Raw genomic sequence first — 19,910 nt, 5'->3', positions numbered from 1 at the left:
CACTACCTAATCATGTGAACCATTTAATCCTTACCAGCCTCTAGCATTATCCTAAAACACTGAACCTCTTCCAGCTTTCTTAAACTTTCAGCTTTTCTTGAAACGACTTTTTAAGTGAACTCTGGGCAAAGAGTTCACTTAACATTTATTGAACAATAGTTTACTAATCAAGACTTTCTTCAGGATCTAATCTGTTATGTCAGGTATCTTGCCCATTCTCAACCAGATTCCTGCATTGAAAGACCCTTCTTTAATCACTTGAACTCAGACTTCAAAACACTTTAACATCTTCCCCTGATCATCCCATTCTTAAATACAGCTAACTTTGTAAAAGTGGTATTTCCCCTTAGTGCAGTAGACTTAATAAGCTTAGTTTTGTTTGATCATCAGATTGTTCTGATGGTCTTTTGAGGGAGGTGGCAGTTAACAGTCCTTCACATAATTCTGTTTAAAGTACAGGAGTGTTTCTCTACTTAAAATCTAAACTTCTGATTTTTAAGGGCTAATGTGGCTGCTTTATTATTATGTGCACATTACACATAGAAGGTGGTATAGTATGGCGAAAAGATCCCTAGACTTTAGAGCAAGAAGATACAGGTTCTAGTCCTGACTGAGAATCTCCATGATCTTTGATAAATCCCTTAGCCATTCTCAGCCTATTGTCTTAACCATAAACTGACAGGATTGGATCAGGTGAAGTTCAATGTTGAGAATCTTTGGACTATTTGAAAGGTATTTTATTTTTGATGGTTATACCCTCATTCAACAGAGAAAGGATGAAAACATCAACACATAGCCAGGCAGCTGTCGACGCTCAGCACACACAAGGACTGTCCTACAACTTGTAGCCACTCTGTAAAAAGTATCATAGTCAGGTACTTGTTCCTAAAATTCAGTATGATTCTTTCCTCACACCACTTTTCACAGCTTTGTGTTTGACTGACTCTAGTTACTTTGGTTCATTCACATAGATCTTACATGACTAAAGTCTGTACCTTGTACAGTTTCTGTTGCCCTCCTGCACTGCAATCTCTTGACAGTTCACGCAACTAATATCTCCTCTGCCACCAAACATCGACTTATTCTGTTGAATAGTAAAAAATTCTAAAAGATGGCAATGTGTCATTAAATGCGTAAATTAAAAACAGAAGAACCCTAGTTTCGTGATAGCCAAAATACACAGGGAAACCAAAAAACAAAAGACAGTCTTTAAAAGGGATTTTGTATCACTGAAGTGCATTTTAAACTATATGAAGTACATTACACAGAGAGGCATAGCAAATAAATATTTGGGGCTCAGTAGTAAAGATTTTATTTAGTTCCATGTAAATTCAATTAGCTAAGTTCTATAATACCTACAAATCACACACAATTACATTGTCATGTACCTTACAAAACCACAATAAAGTATGACAAATTAAAAATAACATTATGATAAACTCTGCCTGTGCTGTTATTATTACTTGGTAATATTAATAGCGACTGAAGCAAGACTTCAGAGGTGAGATTTACTACTGAGGCCCAATTACAATGATTTGGAGAATTAGGTGTATATCTAGAAATGAAGCAGGTCCAGAACCCTTGTGAGAAAGATTTGAATTCTATAAGGCAGAATCTGGCCAGACACAGGGGCCTAGCATTGACCTCTGTCCTAGGCCCCTGGGCCAGGTGCCAGGACAACCAAGGCCATTCATTCTGCTGCTCGCCTCCAGTGGGTGCTGACCGTGGGGCTGGGCTTTGTTTACACTCATTTTTACCCCCATTTCTGTCCCCACTTCCATAAAAGACACTTCAAAATGCTGATGCTTCAGAGAATAAGAAACATTCTGAAAAGAAAAAAAACAAAAAGGCCTGCTGGCATATAAACTTCAAAAGAAAAAAAAGTATGTAAGGTAAACCTGGTACAATAAGGAGACCTTATCTATTCCTTATCTATTGAGTAGTTGTAGTTTTTAAATAACTATAAGAACACTTGGTCTTATGTTTATAACATTACTGTAACATAAATTAACATAAACAAAATTAATTAACATAAACAAAAACTAAAATAGATAACATGTAGTTGTCAAAATCATCATACCTCAGTAAAACATACTTTTTTTTTTTTTTTAAAGAAAAACTCCAATTACTCTGGGATATTCTTAATCCTTATTTTAATAGCTGAGTGGAAGGATCTTTTCCATTAAAATAAAATTCTGCCCCAAATATAGCTAAAATAGAAACTGAAATATATGAACCATTTGTGACACTAGAAAAACTACTTGTCAGAGCCAACTCAGTTTCTCATATCTCATATTTTTAATATTGACTTCAGGCTTTAAAATTTCTATTTATCTTTCTTTAAAAATATAGGTTCTATGCCAGGGAAAACATGAACATTTCCTTTGCAAGTAGCAAAACACAAGTAAACTTTCACGACAGCTGCGCCGGCATAATTCACCTTAAAATATTTAAAACATCATGCAAATTTAACAGCATTGGTACTTTTATTATACAGAATTTAATAATTAACAAAAACAACTTCCATTCTCATGGCACTTTTATAAGAGGTAAGGAAAGAAAAATATTATGACGCTCGCTCTGTGGAAAAAGAATGAGATAATGGCTGAAGCTGTGAAAGGACAAAATTTACGACAGTTGTCTGGTTGCAACTGCTATCTTCTCTCTCCATTAGCATGTTCTAGAACAAGAAACATGATACTCTACACTCACAAGGTCTTTCATTTGAAGATTTCAGAACCCTTAATAAAGGTCCATCTGCAGTAACCAGCACTACTAATCCCATTTGGATGTTTTCCGCCTCATATAACTGTGCCCCTCACTATCAATAGCTTCATAGAAGTCCTTTTTATTCTCTTGTGTTGCATGTAGGTAACCAATATATGCCACGCAAAGTGAAAGAGTTACCATTCCGAAAGCCATTACAGGTTTGTTCTGTCAAAGAAAAAAAAAATGATAAAGCTTTAGTAAGACTAACAATTTGAGGAGACCCAAATATCGGTTGCACTTTCCTCCTGACATGCCACATCTTTATTACAACACTAGCATTACCGTGGCAATATTTCAATTAAAATCATTTATTCAGTTCTTTATTCAATTAGCTAAACTACTGATTATCTAGAGATTACAGAAGACTCTTGCTTCTCCTCTCTAGTCTTTCTCCCATCTACACCCTGGACATCTCAGACCTCTACTCTCAGGAAGGTGACAGCTGGGAAAGGAGTGGGGCAGGAAAATTGGTCTGGCACCCGGAGTTTTCAATGATATCTGTGTGAAGTGGAGGAGTTGCTTAACTTCCTGGGTTCTGGGCCCAAGTCTCTCCATTTGCAAACCTCAAATTAGTTCATTTTATTAGGAAGTGAGGAATGAAGTACACATGCTATTCTTCTTGCCCAAGTCATGAATAACTGGCAAAAAACCTCATATATTAGGCACAGAAATGATGATGATGTATACACTCTTCGCTGGGAACCTACTCCATTACCTCAAGAAATTTAGTGATTGGAACAGCTATTATGCTGTTAACCTTGATTTACTCTTGGACAATCCAAGACCCTAAGAGGCAAAGTGATGCTTTCAGGTTAACACACACACACACACACACACACACACACACACACACACACACACACACACAAGCTGTGTTGTTGTTAAGAGACAGGATCTCACTCTGTTGCCTAGGCTGGAGTGCAGTGGTGCAATCATAGCTCACTGCAGCTCTCAAACTCCTGGGCTCAAGTGATTTTCCTGCCTCAACCTCTCAAGCTGGGACTACAGGTGTGCAGCACCATGCCTGGCTACTTTTCTTGTATTTTTAATAAATACGGGGTTTCACCATGTTGGCCAGCTGGTTTCAAACTCCTGACTTCAAGTGATCCTCCCACCTTGGCGTGAGCCACTGTGGCCAGACTAATTTTAAATTTTTTTGTAGAGATACAGTCTTGGTATGTTGAACTCCTGGCCTCAAGAGATCCCTCTACCTCAGCCTCCCAAAGTACTGGGATTGCAGACATAAGTCATGATGCCCAGCCAAAAAAAAAAAAAAAAAAGCTTTTACATACAGGAAAGATGTTCACAACTCCAGAAAACTATTTTGTCTATTAACTTTGTTACTCCTCAAGCTGTACCTTAGACTCTTTTCTTTGCATATTTACACTCAATGAATTGGCCTTTCTTAGGTCAATGTAAATGCACAGTAGTGATACAAATAATAGTTTCTGCTTCTGTCACCATACCTGCTGTACCACTACTGAGAAATAAAAGAAACTCTTTAACTGAGCCCCCTTTAAATTATCAGGCCCAGAGAGGCACTGGAATGAGATAATAGTCATGTTTTGAGCTAAGTAATAATTTTGAAACCCTTGCTATGTGGGCTCTGGACTGACACCACCAATAGCTATATATTAACCTTACAATGCCATCCACTAGACATTATAACTCATACTCTGTAGTTCAACAATGTACAGTCAATTACTCATCAATGTCATTTCTGCAAACCAATGAAAATTACTGAAAAGCAACTTTTGTACTTGCCTCCTCTCCTGATTCATCTTTTTTCTTAAAAACTCCAGCCTCATGTTCTCACTCACAGGTGGGAATTGAACAATGAGAACACATGGATACAGGAAGGGGAACATCACACTCCGGGGACTGTTGTGGGGTGGGGGGAGGGGGGAGGGATAGCATTAGGAGATATACCTAATGCTAAATGACGAGTTAATGGGTGCAGCACACCAACATGGCACATGGATACATATGTAACAAACCTGCACGTTGTGCACATGTACCCTAAAACTTAAAGTATAATAATAAAATTAAAAAATAAAATAAACTAAAAACTAAAAAAAAAAACAAACCAAAAAACTCCAGCCTCTCCTTTGCTCTCCAGAGTGTTTCCCAAGGTTACTCTGAAGTGTTTCCCAGGTTGCAGTCCTCAACCTTGGCCCAAATAAACTCCCTACCTATATTAATTTGCCTCAGTTTCTTCCTTTAGGTGACATTTCTATTTCAAAATAAGGGTCAAACTTTTTCACTTAGATGAACACCTAAGAAAGGACACCGACTCAGAGCAGTTTAAATTTACAATTCTTGAAATGCTTTTAGCAATTACAAGAACACATTAGTTCAAAGCTTTTAAAATATTTTACCTTGATTTAATGATCTGATTAAGTTGATCTATTTAACTTTAAAACAGTTTACACTGGTAACTATGTTACTAAAATTCTAATCAGATTCAACACACTTAAATATTTATCACATTTTAATTTTATTTTATATTTATTTTAAAATAGAATCTACATTTATTTAAAAATAAACTCAGCCAGGCGTGGTGGCTCATGCCTGTAATCCCAACAATTTGGGAGGCTGAGGTGGGAGAATCACTTAAGGCCAGGAGTTCAAAACCAGCTTGGGCAATATACTGAGACACCATCTCTACAAAAAATTTTAAAAATGAGCCAGGCATGAAGGTGTGCACCTGTAGTCCCAGCCACTCAGGAGGCTGAGGTGTGAGGATCCCTTGAGCCCAGGGGTTTGAAGCTGCAGTGAGCTATGATTGTACTAATGCACTACAGCCTGGGTGACAGAACTTCTAATAAATAAATGAATTTCATCAAATCAAATGTTTTGGAATTTTTCACAAAGTAACTGTAATATTGCTTAGATAAAAATATTACCTAGAGGCTAGAATTGCAGTATGTTAAGAATGGTCAGATTTTCATTTTAGTTTCCTTGCTTAAATGGAAGGTCTTATTTACCTAACAGTACCTGATCAAACAACAAAAGTTGTCTTCAAATTAATGCAACTATTAAAATGGTACTTTAGATAGTTTGAGAAGCCAATCCATTAAAGGGCAACCATTTTTCATTATAACTCTCAAATGCCCTTAAAATATTTATGTTTATATGTGTATTTATATGTGAAACAGCATTTAAAGTCGTCCTTCCACCTGCTTTTATTCACAGAGAGGTCTTACTTGTCAACATAAAATTTCCATGATAAAATCAATTACAAGAAAATTAGAACTTTCTGAGAGTCTGGGTGGATTAAACATCAAGTCTTATCCTGGATGTATTTCTTACAGGTTTAATGAAGAGCTCTGGATTCACAGCACGAAATAAGGTTGTTGTGCGCGCCCCTCTGAGCCCCGGGCTTTGAAAGTCTTTCTCTTTGGGTGGTTCCTTTTTGACTGTTGGAGGCTCAGGTGCTGAAGACATCTTGATCAATGATGATTTACTATCTAAAAACAAAGTAATATATTTTTTCCCTTCATAATTGTGCTTCTCTGATAAATTTCTTTAAAAAGTAATTCTTAAATTCTTTCTTTGAATTCCAACCCAGATACATACCAAATGTGATTGTCAGTTATCTTATTACTTTGTATAATGCACTTTGTAAATGGTGCTTTAACTTTTATTTGGTAATTTTGTTCATTATTTTAATTTTCATCTCAAAATAAAAGTGGTGGGCAAAGGTTGTTTTCCTACTTTTATAGAAGACTGGAGAATTGTTAGTCTGAGTCACGTTGTATCATATGAAATCAGGACTAAGAGTAGGTGAGGCCAGTAGGTTATCCGTTCCTTTCTTTACTTCCTTGTTTTCACTCCTCCTCACCTTTCAACAGCCCCTCCAGAACACCACCCTGAGGGAAGGACCAGCATTCCTTTGCTCATTATCTTCTACAGATTCACTCCTGGCCAGTTTCCCCCACTGCTCCTCTGTCTTCCTCCACTAGCCCACACATGAACTAATTTTCTCAAGCAGTAAGGATAAGGAGTTGTTTGTACTTACTCCTCCTTTGCCAATCAGCAACTTTCTGGGTAGGACATGCCCTGCTATCTCCTTAATCTGAATATCCTTTTTTATCTTAGCTACTCTAAATCTATCCTATTGAATCCAAGTGTGTCTTTTGTTTTCTTGTTTTCCTAGCTGAAATGTCAGCACTTTGGGAGTATTTTTCTCTTCTAGGTATTACTAGGCAAAAGCTTATTTTATCATCTCTGCCATCTAATGCTGGGATGGGAGGTGAGGGTTGAAAGAGGGGAGGTAGAGAAAGAAAGCTTCCAAAGATGGACATAAATGACAATATAGTAAAATTATTTGCGGGAAATGCTGCAATCACTGTACAGTAAATGTTATAAAATAAAAGTTAAGAGCCAAACATTCATATTTAAACACACGCTGGGGCTTTGTTTGCACAAGTTTTTTTTTTTTTTTTGAGACAGTCTTACTCGATTGCCTAGACTGTAATGCACGTGCAGTGGTATGATCATAGCTCACTGCAGTCTGCAGCCTCAAACACCTGGGCTCAAGTGATCCTCCCACCTCAACCTCCCAGGTAGCTAGGACTACAGGCATGCACCACACCTGGCTTTTTTTTTTTTTTTTTTTTTGGTAGGGACAGGGTCTCGCCATGTTGCCCAGACTGGTCTCAAACTCCTGGAAACAAAGCAAACCTGCTTCTGCCTCCCAAAGTGCTGGGATTACAGGCATGAGCTACCACACCTGGCCAGTATAAGTATTCATTAAGCTTACTATTTTATAGAATTTATAAAATCAATATTTTCACAACTTCGTAGTTAAGGAAAAAACAAGGAGCTTGGCTTTTCATAACACTTTGTGTTGCAGTAATCACTGAATGTTCATCTATATCACTTAATTGGGTATGCACCTCAAGAGGAACATCTGCTTGAAGAAAAAGGAATGTTCTAAGCACTTTCTACACTTGCAAAGGCTTCAGAAATGTTCACTGTTGCTGGTTCCATCACTTATTCCTCATGCATATCATGATCATCATTGTTGCCTTCTTCATCGTTATCACCATGGCCTTCTGGTTCAATTTTTACATCAATTAGCACTCCTGTAGCAACTTCAGGATTTGGTAACTTGGGAAATAGTTAAATTGCTATCTGTAGCCACACAGTCTTCAAAATCAAACTGGTTTGAGACATCAATGACAGTAGCAGTTGAGTGCTAGATTGGTTCAAACACCACATTTGGTTGCAGTCTTCTTACAGGAGGACCTCAGGGGATTCCACAGGAATCATGCCTGTGTTTTGCTAACATTTCATGATTACAGATAACTTTATAGATCACCAAGTCTCTGCAATCATGTCAATGGCTTATTCATGTTTTTTTCTCCATTTTTCTCTTCATCCTCTACATTTAGAAAGAGTTATTCCAACAACTGCTTTCAGAGGTGAGCTTTCACTCTGCCAACTGTACCCTGATCCAATGGCTGCAGAATGGCTGTGTAGTTCAATGGGAAAAACTCAACCCCTACATGATCCAAGTGTGGGAGTATGTTGTGGGCAGAGCAATTGTCTATTGGCAAGAGCATACTGTGTATTGCTCCTTGCATTCCCTTGTCAATCTTTATCAGCCATTCAGTAACACATTTCTCATTATTCAGGCATGTGTATTGGCTTGGTAATCACAGGGGAACATTTCTGAAGCACTGAGAGCTGACTTGCCAAAGACAATTGTTCCAGAATGCATTACAGTAGAATACACCAATCATCAATCTGTTTATTTCCTTTGCAAAGTCTACCTTTGGCAGGAAGCATATGATAAGGTAACAAGAACACCTGTTTCATTTAAAACACCATTCAGGCTGGGCAGGGTGGCTCACACCTGTAATCCCACTATTTTGGGAGGAAGAGGTAGAAGGACTGCTTGAACCCAGGAGTCTAAGACCAGCCTGGGCAACATAGCTAGACCCTGTATCCAAAAGCAAACAAACAAACAAACAAAAAAGCCATTGAAGCTGTAACCAGCAATTTTTGTTTTTAAATTTCTCCTGCATGTAAGTTAGTAATTTTCTCTACTGAAACTGTTTTCTTCACTACAGGCAACTTGTGAAACAATTCCAGAATATGCCTGAAGTTTGTTCAGGCAGCCCGCACTTGCTTGAAACTCACCATGCCTGATAAGCTCTGGATGTTTGTCCCCTCTAAATCTCAAGCTGAATTGTAATCCCCAGTGTTGAAGGTGGAGCCTGGTGGGAGGCATTTGGATCATGGGAGCAGATCCCTCATGAATGGCTTGGTGCCATTCTTGTGGTAATGAGCGAGTTCTTACTCTATGAGTTCATGTGAGATCTGGTTGTTTAAGTGTGACACTTCTTCCCCCTCCCTCTTGCTTCCTGTCTCACCATGTGACATGCCTGCTCCCACTTAATCTTCCACCACAACTGAAAGCTTCCTGAAGCCCTCACCAGGGGCAGATGCTGGCACCATGCTTCCTGTACAGCCTGCTGAACCGTGAGCCAATTAAACCTCTTTGCTTTATAAATTACCCAGCATCAGGTATTTCTTTATAGTGACGCAAGAAGAGACTAACGCAATTCCTAAGGTTGGCAAAAATCCAATGCTTTCTACAGCACAGTTACATGCCCCTTTCTTGCACGAACCTGATATCATGCAAAAACAGTGATAAAAGGGACCTCGCATTCACTTTTGCTTTAGTCCCAGAGTCCCTTTTTAAACTTTCTCTTCAATCTTGGCTCAATCTTTCAAAAATGTGAACAATGTTGGGGTAGTGGTGTTAAATTCCTTTGCTATTTCTCCTTTGTTGTGGCAGCAATCTACTGCTTCCACTACCATCATTTTTTTCTTCTAATGAGAAGTGCTGGTGTTTCATTTTTCTTCTCTTAGCCATGATGGTGTTTATAAAGGTATTTAGAATTTAAGTAACAAATGTTGGCCACCAGGTGCCTATACCAGGTGTCAGTGATGTTTCTCCCTGCGCTAAAAACTTGTTTGACTATAAATGTGGGTGCTATAGTTTGGATATTTGTCTCCCAAACCTCACGTTGAAATCTGACATCCAATGTCGGAGGTGAGGCCTAGTGGGAGGTGTTTGGGTCATGGGGGTGGATCCCTCATGAATAGATTAATACCCTCCCTGGGGGAGGGTGGGGAGCAAGTGAGTTCTCACTCTATTAGTCCCCTGGAGAACTGGTTGTTAAAAAGAGCCTAGCACCTCCCCTCTCTTTCTTGCTTCCTCTCTCTTACCATGTGATCTCTGCACATGCCAGATCACCATCACCTTCTACCATGAGTGGAGGCAACCTGAGCCACTCACCAGAAACAGATGCTGACACCATGCTTCCTGTACAGCCTGCAGAACCATGAACCAAATAAATTTCTTTTCTTCCAGTCTCAGTTGCTGTAAAGGAAAACTGCCCAGTCTCAGTATTCCTTTACAGCAACACAAATGGGCTAAGATAGGAAAAGAAAATGCAAAATGAAGCAGTCATTAAAGTGGAAGTAGTATTATAGTCTGTCAACAGCCAAACCTATAAGGAACATTAGGAAGAAAATAGTTAGCCCACGGCCATGTTGTTAGGGCTGAATCTCGGCCTCAGAGTGTGCCACTACATGAAACTGAGGCATTAGATAAAAATACTAAAAAGGCCTGAAAAAGCAAATATACAAAGGTGAAAGTCATTGTAACCAGAAACTGACATAAACAGCATTTTTCCATTTATTATTGGAAAACAGCTGTGTGTATTTAAAACAAAGCTAGCCTATAGAAAACAGATTAAAGTTGTTCATTGGGAAGAAAAACAAGGTAATGGAAACGATGGGTATAGAAGTTCATATTGCAGAGCACAGAAGGGTCCTCAGAGCATAGTTTATTACATATACTTTGTGTGGATGATAATGTGCCAGGAATTGAGGATGATGAACTCACTCCACACCTGATGTCCAAAATTATATAAACTTACGTTACATATAATTATATATTAATTATAATATATGTAACTTAACATATTATATATTAATAATGTATGGTAATATACAATTTACATTATATATTATTATTACTCTACTCCTGGGGTATATAAAATTATATACTGTATATAATTTTGGACTTCAGGTGTGGAGTGGGTTAATCATCCCCTCAGGGAGGGCATTAATCTATTCACAAGGGATCTGCTGTTATTTTTATATATATATATGGGGGGGGAGGAGACGGGGAGAAAGACTAATTACAGCTAACAAAAATGTCACTATTTTAAAATTAAACGGATGCAGTGATGCTGAGTGTTATGAAATTCAACCTATATGAAATATGTCTGTAAAAAACTATATAGTTATATAGCATTCTAACACTAATTGTGATGACTTAATTTTAGATGTAAGATTGCTTGATCTCCTTTTTTTCCTTAGCAGAACCTATATTTCCTTTATAATGAATCAATAAAATAATCAGGGTAGTATTTGTTATATTGCAACTCCCAGACACTCACATTTACCTTAATAATTCACTGTTTATGTTAAACTCTTTGCTAGAAATGACAAAGAATATTTTGACTGGAAACTCACATGTATATTTTAAAAGATTTAATATACCACAATTTCCACTGTTATTGACACTTTCTGGAAAGTATGAGAGTAACATTTTCTATTATTTATCATTCTTTTATTAGAAGTGGGATAAAACAGCTCAGTTTTATTGCTGCTTCTCCTTTATGAGCCACAGTCACTGATGATACAACAGTTCTCCCAAAATTGCATGAACTTATTTACACCATCTATCAAACTAAGACTTTTTAACAACCATCTATACTTTGTTAAAAAAAAATTCAGATTACTGAGACCAGAAAGGGTCTTAGCAGCCAAGAATTTGTTATATGTAACTATTTTAAAAACAATAAGAACAACAAAAAAAATCCTTTTCTACATATGAGAAAATTCTTCTGTATTTGTTCACGTGCCAGCCCACAGAGCTGTACAAGTCTGGCTGAAGAATAAATTCAAGATGTGCCAGTTGAATAAATAAAACAGGTAGAATGCAAAACCTTCGTCATTTCTTCACAGATGTGTAAATTGTTTTGGGGAAAACAAATCTGTATTTTAACAAGTAAACTTTTAATCCTGAAGTTTAAGTTGACTAGCTATTTTCAAGTACAAAACTAATACAAGTTCCAATTTTAAAAGCTGCAGAACTAATCATAAGGTCAAGGCATGGCAATAACTTACTCTGACGTTACCACTCACCTAAGACAAAACCAGTTAATGTCTAGCACACTTCCATCAGAACTTTCTTAGTCTTCCCACTAGTTTCTCCACCTTCTTCTCTTTTTGTTTCCACTGCAGCTGTCACTCATTTACTTACATATGATATTGACCAATCTCTAGTTATTATCACTTTGAAGATCTATTTATTTTTAAGCTGGATTTAAAAACCTCATTTACTGTGTTAAAACAGTAATGACATAAAACATACATACACACAGATTAGCAGGGATGCTGGGAACCTGGCATTACACTGCTCTTGGCTAAGTAATTTTGTGATTAATTTGTGTGCGGGCCTACCTGCAAAATAATTAATCAGGCACCCCTGGCTGTGCAATCTGCCCCACTCTTATTTCTTCTTCATTTTTCCATCACTCACTTCTTGTTCCCTTTTCTATGCATGATTAAGAAACTGTTATTTATCTTTTCTTAAAAAAAAAAATAGAGGAGAGTAGAACATTTCACAGCTGCCTGTAAAAAAGGTCTAAACTAAGGGGTATTTACTTCATTTGTTTCTCCCTGGTAAAATGTTCTTTACCTTTTTCTTCTGTCCATCCTCCTGTGAGGGAAGCGTGCAATGGAAAAAGGAAGAAGCAAAGATAAAGGACTGCCCATTTACCCAACTCCATGAGAGTCATTTACATCTCAAAACGTAAGAATAGTAAGCCCCTGAAATTAATAACACACAATGTGAGAGGCTGTACAGATGGTCCTACACCGAGAGTCAGGACTAGTCATTTTTTAATGATTTTCCCTCCTTTAGTAAAATTCTTGCTCAGGGAGTTATTCCAGAATACATGACTACCTATTAATATATTGTACATGCAAATTAGACTAAGATATAAAGAATATAAGAATTACTTTAAGAGAAACACTTAATCTTCAAATATACATTTTAGAAATAAGCACCTCAATAGAAGACAAAACAAAATGACCAGAATCATAAAACGTTAACGAGCAGGAACCTTATTAATAATGAAAGCCTTTCCTTTAAAAGACAGAGAATTATAAAATGGGCAAAATATTTTAATGAAAGTATAATACACTTTTTTATAGTTTCACATGCCACATTATCTTAATACTTAAGAAACGAACCTGAAGTTTGGGGCAGAAAAACCTTAAAAATAATTTAAATTAGTTTAAACAAGTTTGGGATAGAATCAGAGGACTTCATGGCTTGAGGGGAAACACGGCATAACCTCAGATTCTCACCTTGCTACTTATAAGCTGTGTCTTTAAGTGACAACTCTGATTCTCATTTTCCCCTTTATAAAGGGGAATCATTTTCTCTGATTCTCCCTTATAAAAGGGGCAATACTATCTATTGCATAGATAGGTACTAAATGTGTGCATTAATTAAGATGACATATTTTAAAGGATGCAGATGTTCAATCAATGGTAGCTACTTTCATACTCACCATTTAGTCTAACTCCCCCTTCTAAACTCCTTTCTGAGAAACCCAGACCCAAGGAGATGTCTTTACCAGGAGGGTGCGATCACCTAGGTCTCCCAATTTCCAGCCCACCAATATTTCACCACCTCACCCCATCTTACTCTTGATAAAAGGCCTTTGCATGTATATTACAATATTTAAGAAAAAAATTATAATCACTTAAGTTTTAAAAATTGATTATATATATGTTGTTTTTAAGGTAAAATATACTTTCTAAAAAAGTATCTTTCCTGCCGGGCTGGGTGGCTCACGCCTGTAATCCCAGCACTCCGGGAGGCCGAAGCGGGTGGATCGCTTGAGGTCAGGAGTTTGAAACCAGCGTGTCCAATATGGTGAAACCCCATCTCTACTAAAAATACAAAAATTAGCCGGATGTGGTGGCGCGGGCCTGTAATCCCAGCTCCTCGGGAGGCTGAGGCAGGAGAATCACCTGAACCTGGGAGGTGAAGGTTGCGGTGAGCCGAGATCGCGCCACTGCACTCCAGCCCGGGCGACAGAGCGAAACTCTGAACACAACACAACACAACCCCAAACAAAACAAAACAAAAGTATCCTTCCACCTCTTGGATGTAGTACTGTCCTGAAAAAAGGGGAAAGGCTTTGCTGGCGACAGCCTGAGGACTGACAATCTGAGTCGTATCTGGCTTCCCCCAGTGTCATGGACTACTGTTTGCTGCCGAAGGCTTACTCAAAGACAGACGCACTGGAAGCCTCCAAAAGAAACTGCATTCAGTTCAGTTCTACACATTGTGTTGCAGGGCTGAAAAAGCACGAGTGTCCGCACTACGACAAAAGAAAAGCGGCGTCTCCTGAAAACACCATGTTCCCCTATGAGTCTCGTGAGCCAGGACACTAAGAAACTGCAGGAAACGAGAGAGTTCTCGGGGTGACGGTGTCCATGGATGAAGCACCGAACAGACTGTCTGGGGCCCGCAAGGTGAGTACGGGAAATGGGCTCTGTGGGGCCAGAGAGCTCCACCGACTTGGGGTGCGGGTAGAGGGAGTCCACGGAGAGGCAAAGATTTGGGCTGCCCGAGAGGACGCTGCCTCCCTGGGAGGGAGGCCGGCAGGGCAGCCGGGAAGGGCAGAGACGAGAGCTTGATGGTGCCGCCGCCCCTTCCTCTCCAGGCCGGCGCCCAGCCACTCAGCACCAGCGAAGCCGCCGCTTACCTTTCGCGGGGTCACCTCCTCTCCGCGCCCCAGACGCCCCGCCTCGCTTCACCCCCTCGCCTCACCGCCCCGCCTGCTAGAGAGAGCGGCGGAGCGCGCCCGGCCCGGCGCAACAGCGTCCCCTGTCTTCCGGAGGCTGCGGCGCAGCGGCGCGGGGCTGCAGGGACCCAGCCAGCGCTAGCCCTTCCGGTTCTGAGGACCTCGCGCCCATCCTTGGGGTCTGTGGGCTGGAGTGTGCAAGGGACGTTTTTGCTTTCTTCCCTTTTTGACCTTTAGTTTTCCATCTCCCAACTTCAAATTACCTTCCAGTTCGGTGTGTATGTTTGTATAAATAAAAGGAGACATCTCCTAGAAGTATGTTTATTTCATGAAAGTGGAAAGCATTCTGATTTGGGAAAGAAAGCTAGATCTGATCTCCTCCTACCCCTACTTTAGGGGAACGGTCATTTAAGTGTAGAGTTAATACTCTGCCATTACGTTAGGGCCTTGAGAGTCCAAGATGCAGGATGTATGCAGGTTCAGCTGAGACAAGAATAGATATAGGGATGCTGGTTTGCACATACTTTGCTGATGTTTATGTTTGTTGGGATACACGTGAAAACTGATATGGTTTGGCTCTGTGTCCCCACCCAAATCTCATATGGAATAATAGCCCCCTTGTGTTGAAGGAGGGGCCTGGTGAGAGGTCACTGAATCATGGGGCAGACTTCCCCCTTGCCATGCCCATGATGGAGTTCTCAGAAGATCTGTTTGTTTATGACTGTGTAGCACTTTCCCCTTCACACTCTCTCTCTTTCTCTCTCTCTCCTGCGCCATGGTAAGACGTGCTTGTTTCCTCTTCCACCATGATTGTAAGTTTCCTGAGGCCTCTGGAGCCATACCTCCTGTACAGCCTGTAGAAATGTGAGCTAATGAAACCTCTTTTCTTTATAAGTTACCCAGCCTCAAATGGTTATTTCTAGCAGTGTGAGAAGAGACTAATACAAAAACCAAAAATAAAATTCTAAGCACCACCATCACCCACCCACCCCCGAAAGGAATGGACCTCTGTCTTGGCCAAGGTAATCTCAAGAAATCCTGAAAAATGAGTTCAGGCCCTGATGGGAAGGGGTGGGCGGTTGGATATGCCTCATTATATCTTCCTCCCGTTGGAGTTTAGACACAACTGACCAGCATTAACATTAAAACGGAGATCTTAAGACTGGTAAAATATACTGTAGCAATAAGAAAATTCCAACCTGACTCTGGAATAATATCACGTGACACATAGTGGGACCTGAAAGAAATAAAAATATGTTACCCCAAAATATATTTATTTGACATATTTTGAAATGGCCTTGCAAAGCTGTCTCTTGTTGGGGAAAACTTACATTCTATAGAGAATCTCTTTCCCTTACTAGATCTTTTTTTTTTTTTTTTTTTTTGAGATGGAGTGTCGGAGTGTCACTCTGTCACCCAGGCTGGAGTGCAGTGGCGTGATCTCGGCTCACTGCAACCTCCACCTCCTGGGTTCAAGCAATTCTCCTGCCTCATCCTCCCGAGTAGCTGGGACTACAGGTGTATGCCACCACGCCTAGCTAATTTTTGTGTTTTTAGTAGAGACAGAGTTTCACCATATTGGTCAGGCTGGTCTTGAACTCCTGACCTCAGGCAATCCACCCACCTCAGCCTCCCAAAGTGCTGGGATTACAGGCATGAGCCACTATGCCTGGCCCCTTACTAGGTCTTTTTCAGAGAGTCTGACATCTTTTAAGGTCTGATAAGAGACGTTCACATCTATTCTTTGAAGCCAGCTACCTGGAGGCTTTATCTACATAACGAGAACCTTGGCTGCCACAACACCCCCGCTTACCTTAACTCAAGCTGGCTTCACATCTTCAGGCAGAGCTTAACTCTTTCAACTAATTGAAAACGTGAAAAATCTTTGAATTCACCTTTGACCTGGAAGCCCACCCCCACGCTGCTTTGAGATGGGCCAAACCAATGTATACCTTACATGTATTTATATATGTCTTTGCCTGTAACTTCCATTTCTCTAAAATACATAAAATCAAGCTGTAGCCCGACCACCTTGGGCACATGTTCTCAGGACTGCCTGAGGCCGTGTTACAGGCCATGGTCCTTAACATTGGTGAAATAAACCTCTAAATTGATTGAGACCTATCTCATAGACTTTCTGGTTTACACAAGTTATATTAAAATGAACAGAATAGTTGGAATAGAAGGTACCCATATTTTGGCATGGGTTTATGTAAAACTTTGGTAAATATGTTTCAAATTTAAAACTTGTTCTCCCAAGCCAAATTAACTTCACATTTGATTTGAGGTTTAATTTTTTTTAATTTTTAATATTTATGTGTATACATTTATGGGGCACATGAGATATTTTGGTACAAGCATACAATGAATAATAATCACATCAGGGTAAATGGGGTATCCACCACATCGAGCATTTATCATTTATGTTATGAACATTCCAATTATACTCTTAGTTATTTTTAAATGTACAATCAACTATTGCTGACTGTAGTCACCCTGTTGTGCTATCAAATACTAGATCTTATTCATTTTATCTAACTATACTTTTGTACCCACTAAAAATCCCCATTTCCCACTCCCCCCACCCCCACTACTCTTCCTAGCCTCTGGTAACCATCACTCTACTCTATCTTCATGAGTTCTTTTGTTTTAAGTTTTATCTCCCACAAATAAGTGAGAACATGCAAAATTTGTCTTTCTGTGCCTGGCTTATTTCACTGAAAATAATGTCCTCCAGTTCCATCTATGTTGTTGCAAATTGTTTTTTATGGCTGAATAGTACTCCGTTGTGTATATGTACCACATTTTCTTTATCCATTTATCTGTCGATGGACACTTAGATTGCATCTAAATTTGGTTATTGTGAATAGTGCTGCAGTAAACATGGGAGAGCAGATATATTTTGATGTGTTGATTTCCTTTCTTTTAGGTATATACCTGGCTTGAGGTTTAATTTTTAAAAGTTCATTGACATCTGGTATTACAAGGCAATCTTCTGACAAAATAAGTTAAATTTCAATTAAAAAGCTGTTACTGCAGTAGCTAAAAACAACTGGAAGGCTACAGAATATTATTATGTTGCATCCTAAGCAGACCCAAACTTTTTTCTTATCCCTTAGGGTTCTCAGTAATCTGTAACATGTCAAATATCACTATGGAAACAAAGTACTTTTACTGTCATGATCAATAGAAAGTGATCAGATGAAAGAATACAAGAAACATAAGCATGTGTAAGAAAAGGGCACAAGCTGTAGGTAAAGATAACAGAGAAAAGCCTGAAGGCCTTGCCCATTTCATGGATATGAATACAATGTGAATGATATGACATGTTTAGTCATTTTTGTTTATAATTCATTCCATTGTATGATGCTTTTAAGAAATTACTTTGAAGAGTGATGCCAATCTGATTCAGCTTTTGTAATCTTCATTTTGAGCAGGGCCATCAATATTTAATAATTTTCCAGGAGATTTTGTATTTGATGGCATTGCATAAAGCAAAGATTAATCTGTATGCGGCCGCCCCGTCCGGGAAGAAGTGAGGAGCGCCTCTGCCCGGCCGCCCCGTGCGGGAAGAAGTGAGGAGCGCCTCTACCCAGCCACCCATCGTCTGGGAAGGGAGGAGCGCCTCTGCCCGGCCACTCATCGTCTGGGAAGTGAGGAGCGCCTCTGCCCGACCGCCCCGTCTGGGAAGTGAGGAGCGCCTCTGCCCGGCCACCCATCGTCTGGGAAGTGAGGAGCCCCTCTGCCCGGCCGCCCATCTTCTGGGAAGTGAGGAGCGCCTCTGCCCGGCCACCCATCTTCTGGGAAGTGAGGAGCGCCTCTGCCCAGCCACCTATCATCTGGGAAGAAGTGAGGAGCGTCTCTGCCTGGCCACCCCGTCTGGGAAGTGAGGAGCGCCTCTGCCCGGCCGCTCCGTCTCGGAGGTCTACCACGGAGGCCAGAAGCAATGTGGGGGCTGGACGTGGTGGCTCACGCCTGTGGTCCCGGCACTCTGGGGGGCGAGGCGGGTTGATCACTTCGGGCTAGGAGTTCGAGACCAGTCTGGCCAACATGGCGAAACATGAAAAATACAACAGACAAACTAACCAACCAACTCAGTGACAACAAAACAGGTCTACCCTGGAGTCATACTCTAATTTTTTCTATTTTCCTCCCTTTCTGATCCTTTATCCCACTTTCTTTTTCTTCCTCTTCCTTCTCCCTCTTCTTTGTCAAATAGAGGATTGAGTTATTATCACTGATCCATATAAAGTCCCTCTCTCATTTATTTTAACTCCCACCCCCCATTTCTATTCCCCGACTTCCCATGTGCAACCTTCCTAATATGTTTGATACGCATCTTTTTGTTTGTATGTATTATTAGAAAATGTTTATTGTTTTTGTGTGCAAAAAAATTAATAATAAAAAAAGCTAAAAAAAAAAAAGAAAAAAAAAAAAAAAAGAAAACACATTCAAAGGGACCAACGATGTCTATTTTAATCTGGGGTTCCCAAAGTGTGCTCTGGGAACAACACTGGTGGTCTGGGAGCCTTCTCAAGGGACCACTGATGCCATTAGTGCTTTTTAAAATTCAGGCAAGAATAGTTGACTGACAATATTTAATAAAAATCATACATTACTGATATTTTGTCAAAAGCAGGTCTTTTTAAAAAAAATAATAACATAAATGCTGGCGCTTATTTTTTTCCTAGCAGAAAGCCAAGCCAAAGTAGTTGATATGATCAATGTGAGCCAAGGATATCTGACTCCCTTGAATGAATTATTAGCTGACAAATGAAAAAATTGAACATGTTGTGGTAATTTGAAAAAATCTTCCTAATTCTTCACCCCTCCCTGTGTCCCCACCTTTATCCATGCTCTCCCACTCTGACTCTGGGGGGTCACCGTTGTGATTTATTTTTGCTAATATGATATTAGCAAATGTGACACAAAATAAGCTGGACAAACACCTGAACTGGTAAACATACTCCAGCTAGCTTGCTGGAGATGAAAAACATACAGAGCAAAGCCAAGTCATCCTAGTCATTCCAACTGAAGCCACTCTAGATTGACCAGACAGGTGTGCAAGCCTTGAGTGAGGTCAGTCAAGCCTGCCCAGATCAGCTGAACTCTGCAGATTCATGAACTTAAATATGTGTATTTTTGTTTGCCACACTGAGGTTCAGTTCGTTGTTGTGCAGAATTATGGTGCCAATAGAAACTGATAATATGCCCTCCATTGTA

At 39.8% G+C, this 19,910-nt stretch overlaps 1 protein-coding gene and 1 long non-coding RNA gene across 4 annotated transcripts in view; one reads left to right on the top strand and one right to left on the bottom strand.

Moving 5' to 3' along the window:
• Nucleotides 1–522: 522 nt before the first annotated feature.
• Nucleotides 523–14,691, bottom strand: SMIM8 (small integral membrane protein 8). Of its 3 annotated transcripts, XR_009212417.1 has the most exons (5): nt 14,649–14,682; nt 12,563–12,583; nt 6,082–6,239; nt 2,713–2,934; nt 523–1,826 (listed from the first exon to the last, which is right to left on the bottom strand). XR_009212417.1 is itself a non-coding variant. In XM_032154843.2 (4 exons), the coding sequence occupies exons 3-4, from the start codon at nt 6,214–6,216 to the stop codon at nt 2,776–2,778; spliced, it is 294 nt and encodes a 97-aa protein (XP_032010734.1). In that variant the 5' UTR covers nt 6,217–6,239; nt 12,563–12,583; nt 14,649–14,691; the 3' UTR covers nt 2,276–2,775. The 3 variants fall into 3 exon arrangements, 2 of the variants coding, with proteins under 2 accessions (XP_032010734.1, XP_032010739.1); XM_032154843.2 differs by lacking the exon at nt 523–1,826 and having other exon boundaries at nt 2,276–2,934; nt 14,649–14,691; XM_032154848.2 differs by lacking the exons at nt 523–1,826; nt 12,563–12,583 and having other exon boundaries at nt 2,276–2,934; nt 14,649–14,691.
• The window catches only part of LOC131382844 (uncharacterized), a 44,004-nt gene continuing 38,268 nt past the window's right edge, over nt 14,175–19,910 (top strand). Inside the window, exon 1 of the long non-coding RNA XR_009212418.1 lies at nt 14,175–14,415. This is a non-coding gene — a long non-coding RNA (uncharacterized LOC131382844). The remainder of the gene's footprint in view (nt 14,416–19,910) is intronic.

Source organism: Hylobates moloch, unplaced genomic scaffold (genome assembly GCF_009828535.3).
Source record: "Hylobates moloch isolate HMO894 unplaced genomic scaffold, HMol_V3 SCAFFOLD_2, whole genome shotgun sequence".
Taxonomy (NCBI): Eukaryota; Metazoa; Chordata; class Mammalia; order Primates; family Hylobatidae; genus Hylobates; species Hylobates moloch.
This window is presented reverse-complemented; position numbering and strand designations above follow the sequence as displayed.

What these genes read in the sequence shown, in the direction of transcription:
- SMIM8 (XM_032154843.2), bottom strand. Translation starts at nt 6,216, where the DNA reads ATGTCTTCAGCACCTGAGCCTCCAACAGTCAAAAAGGAACCACCCAAA. An exon ending in CAGAGCTCTTCATTAAACCT is followed by an intron (nt 2,935 to 6,081) that starts GTAAGAAATACA and finishes TTTCTTTGACAG; the next exon opens with AACAAACCTGTAATGGCTTT.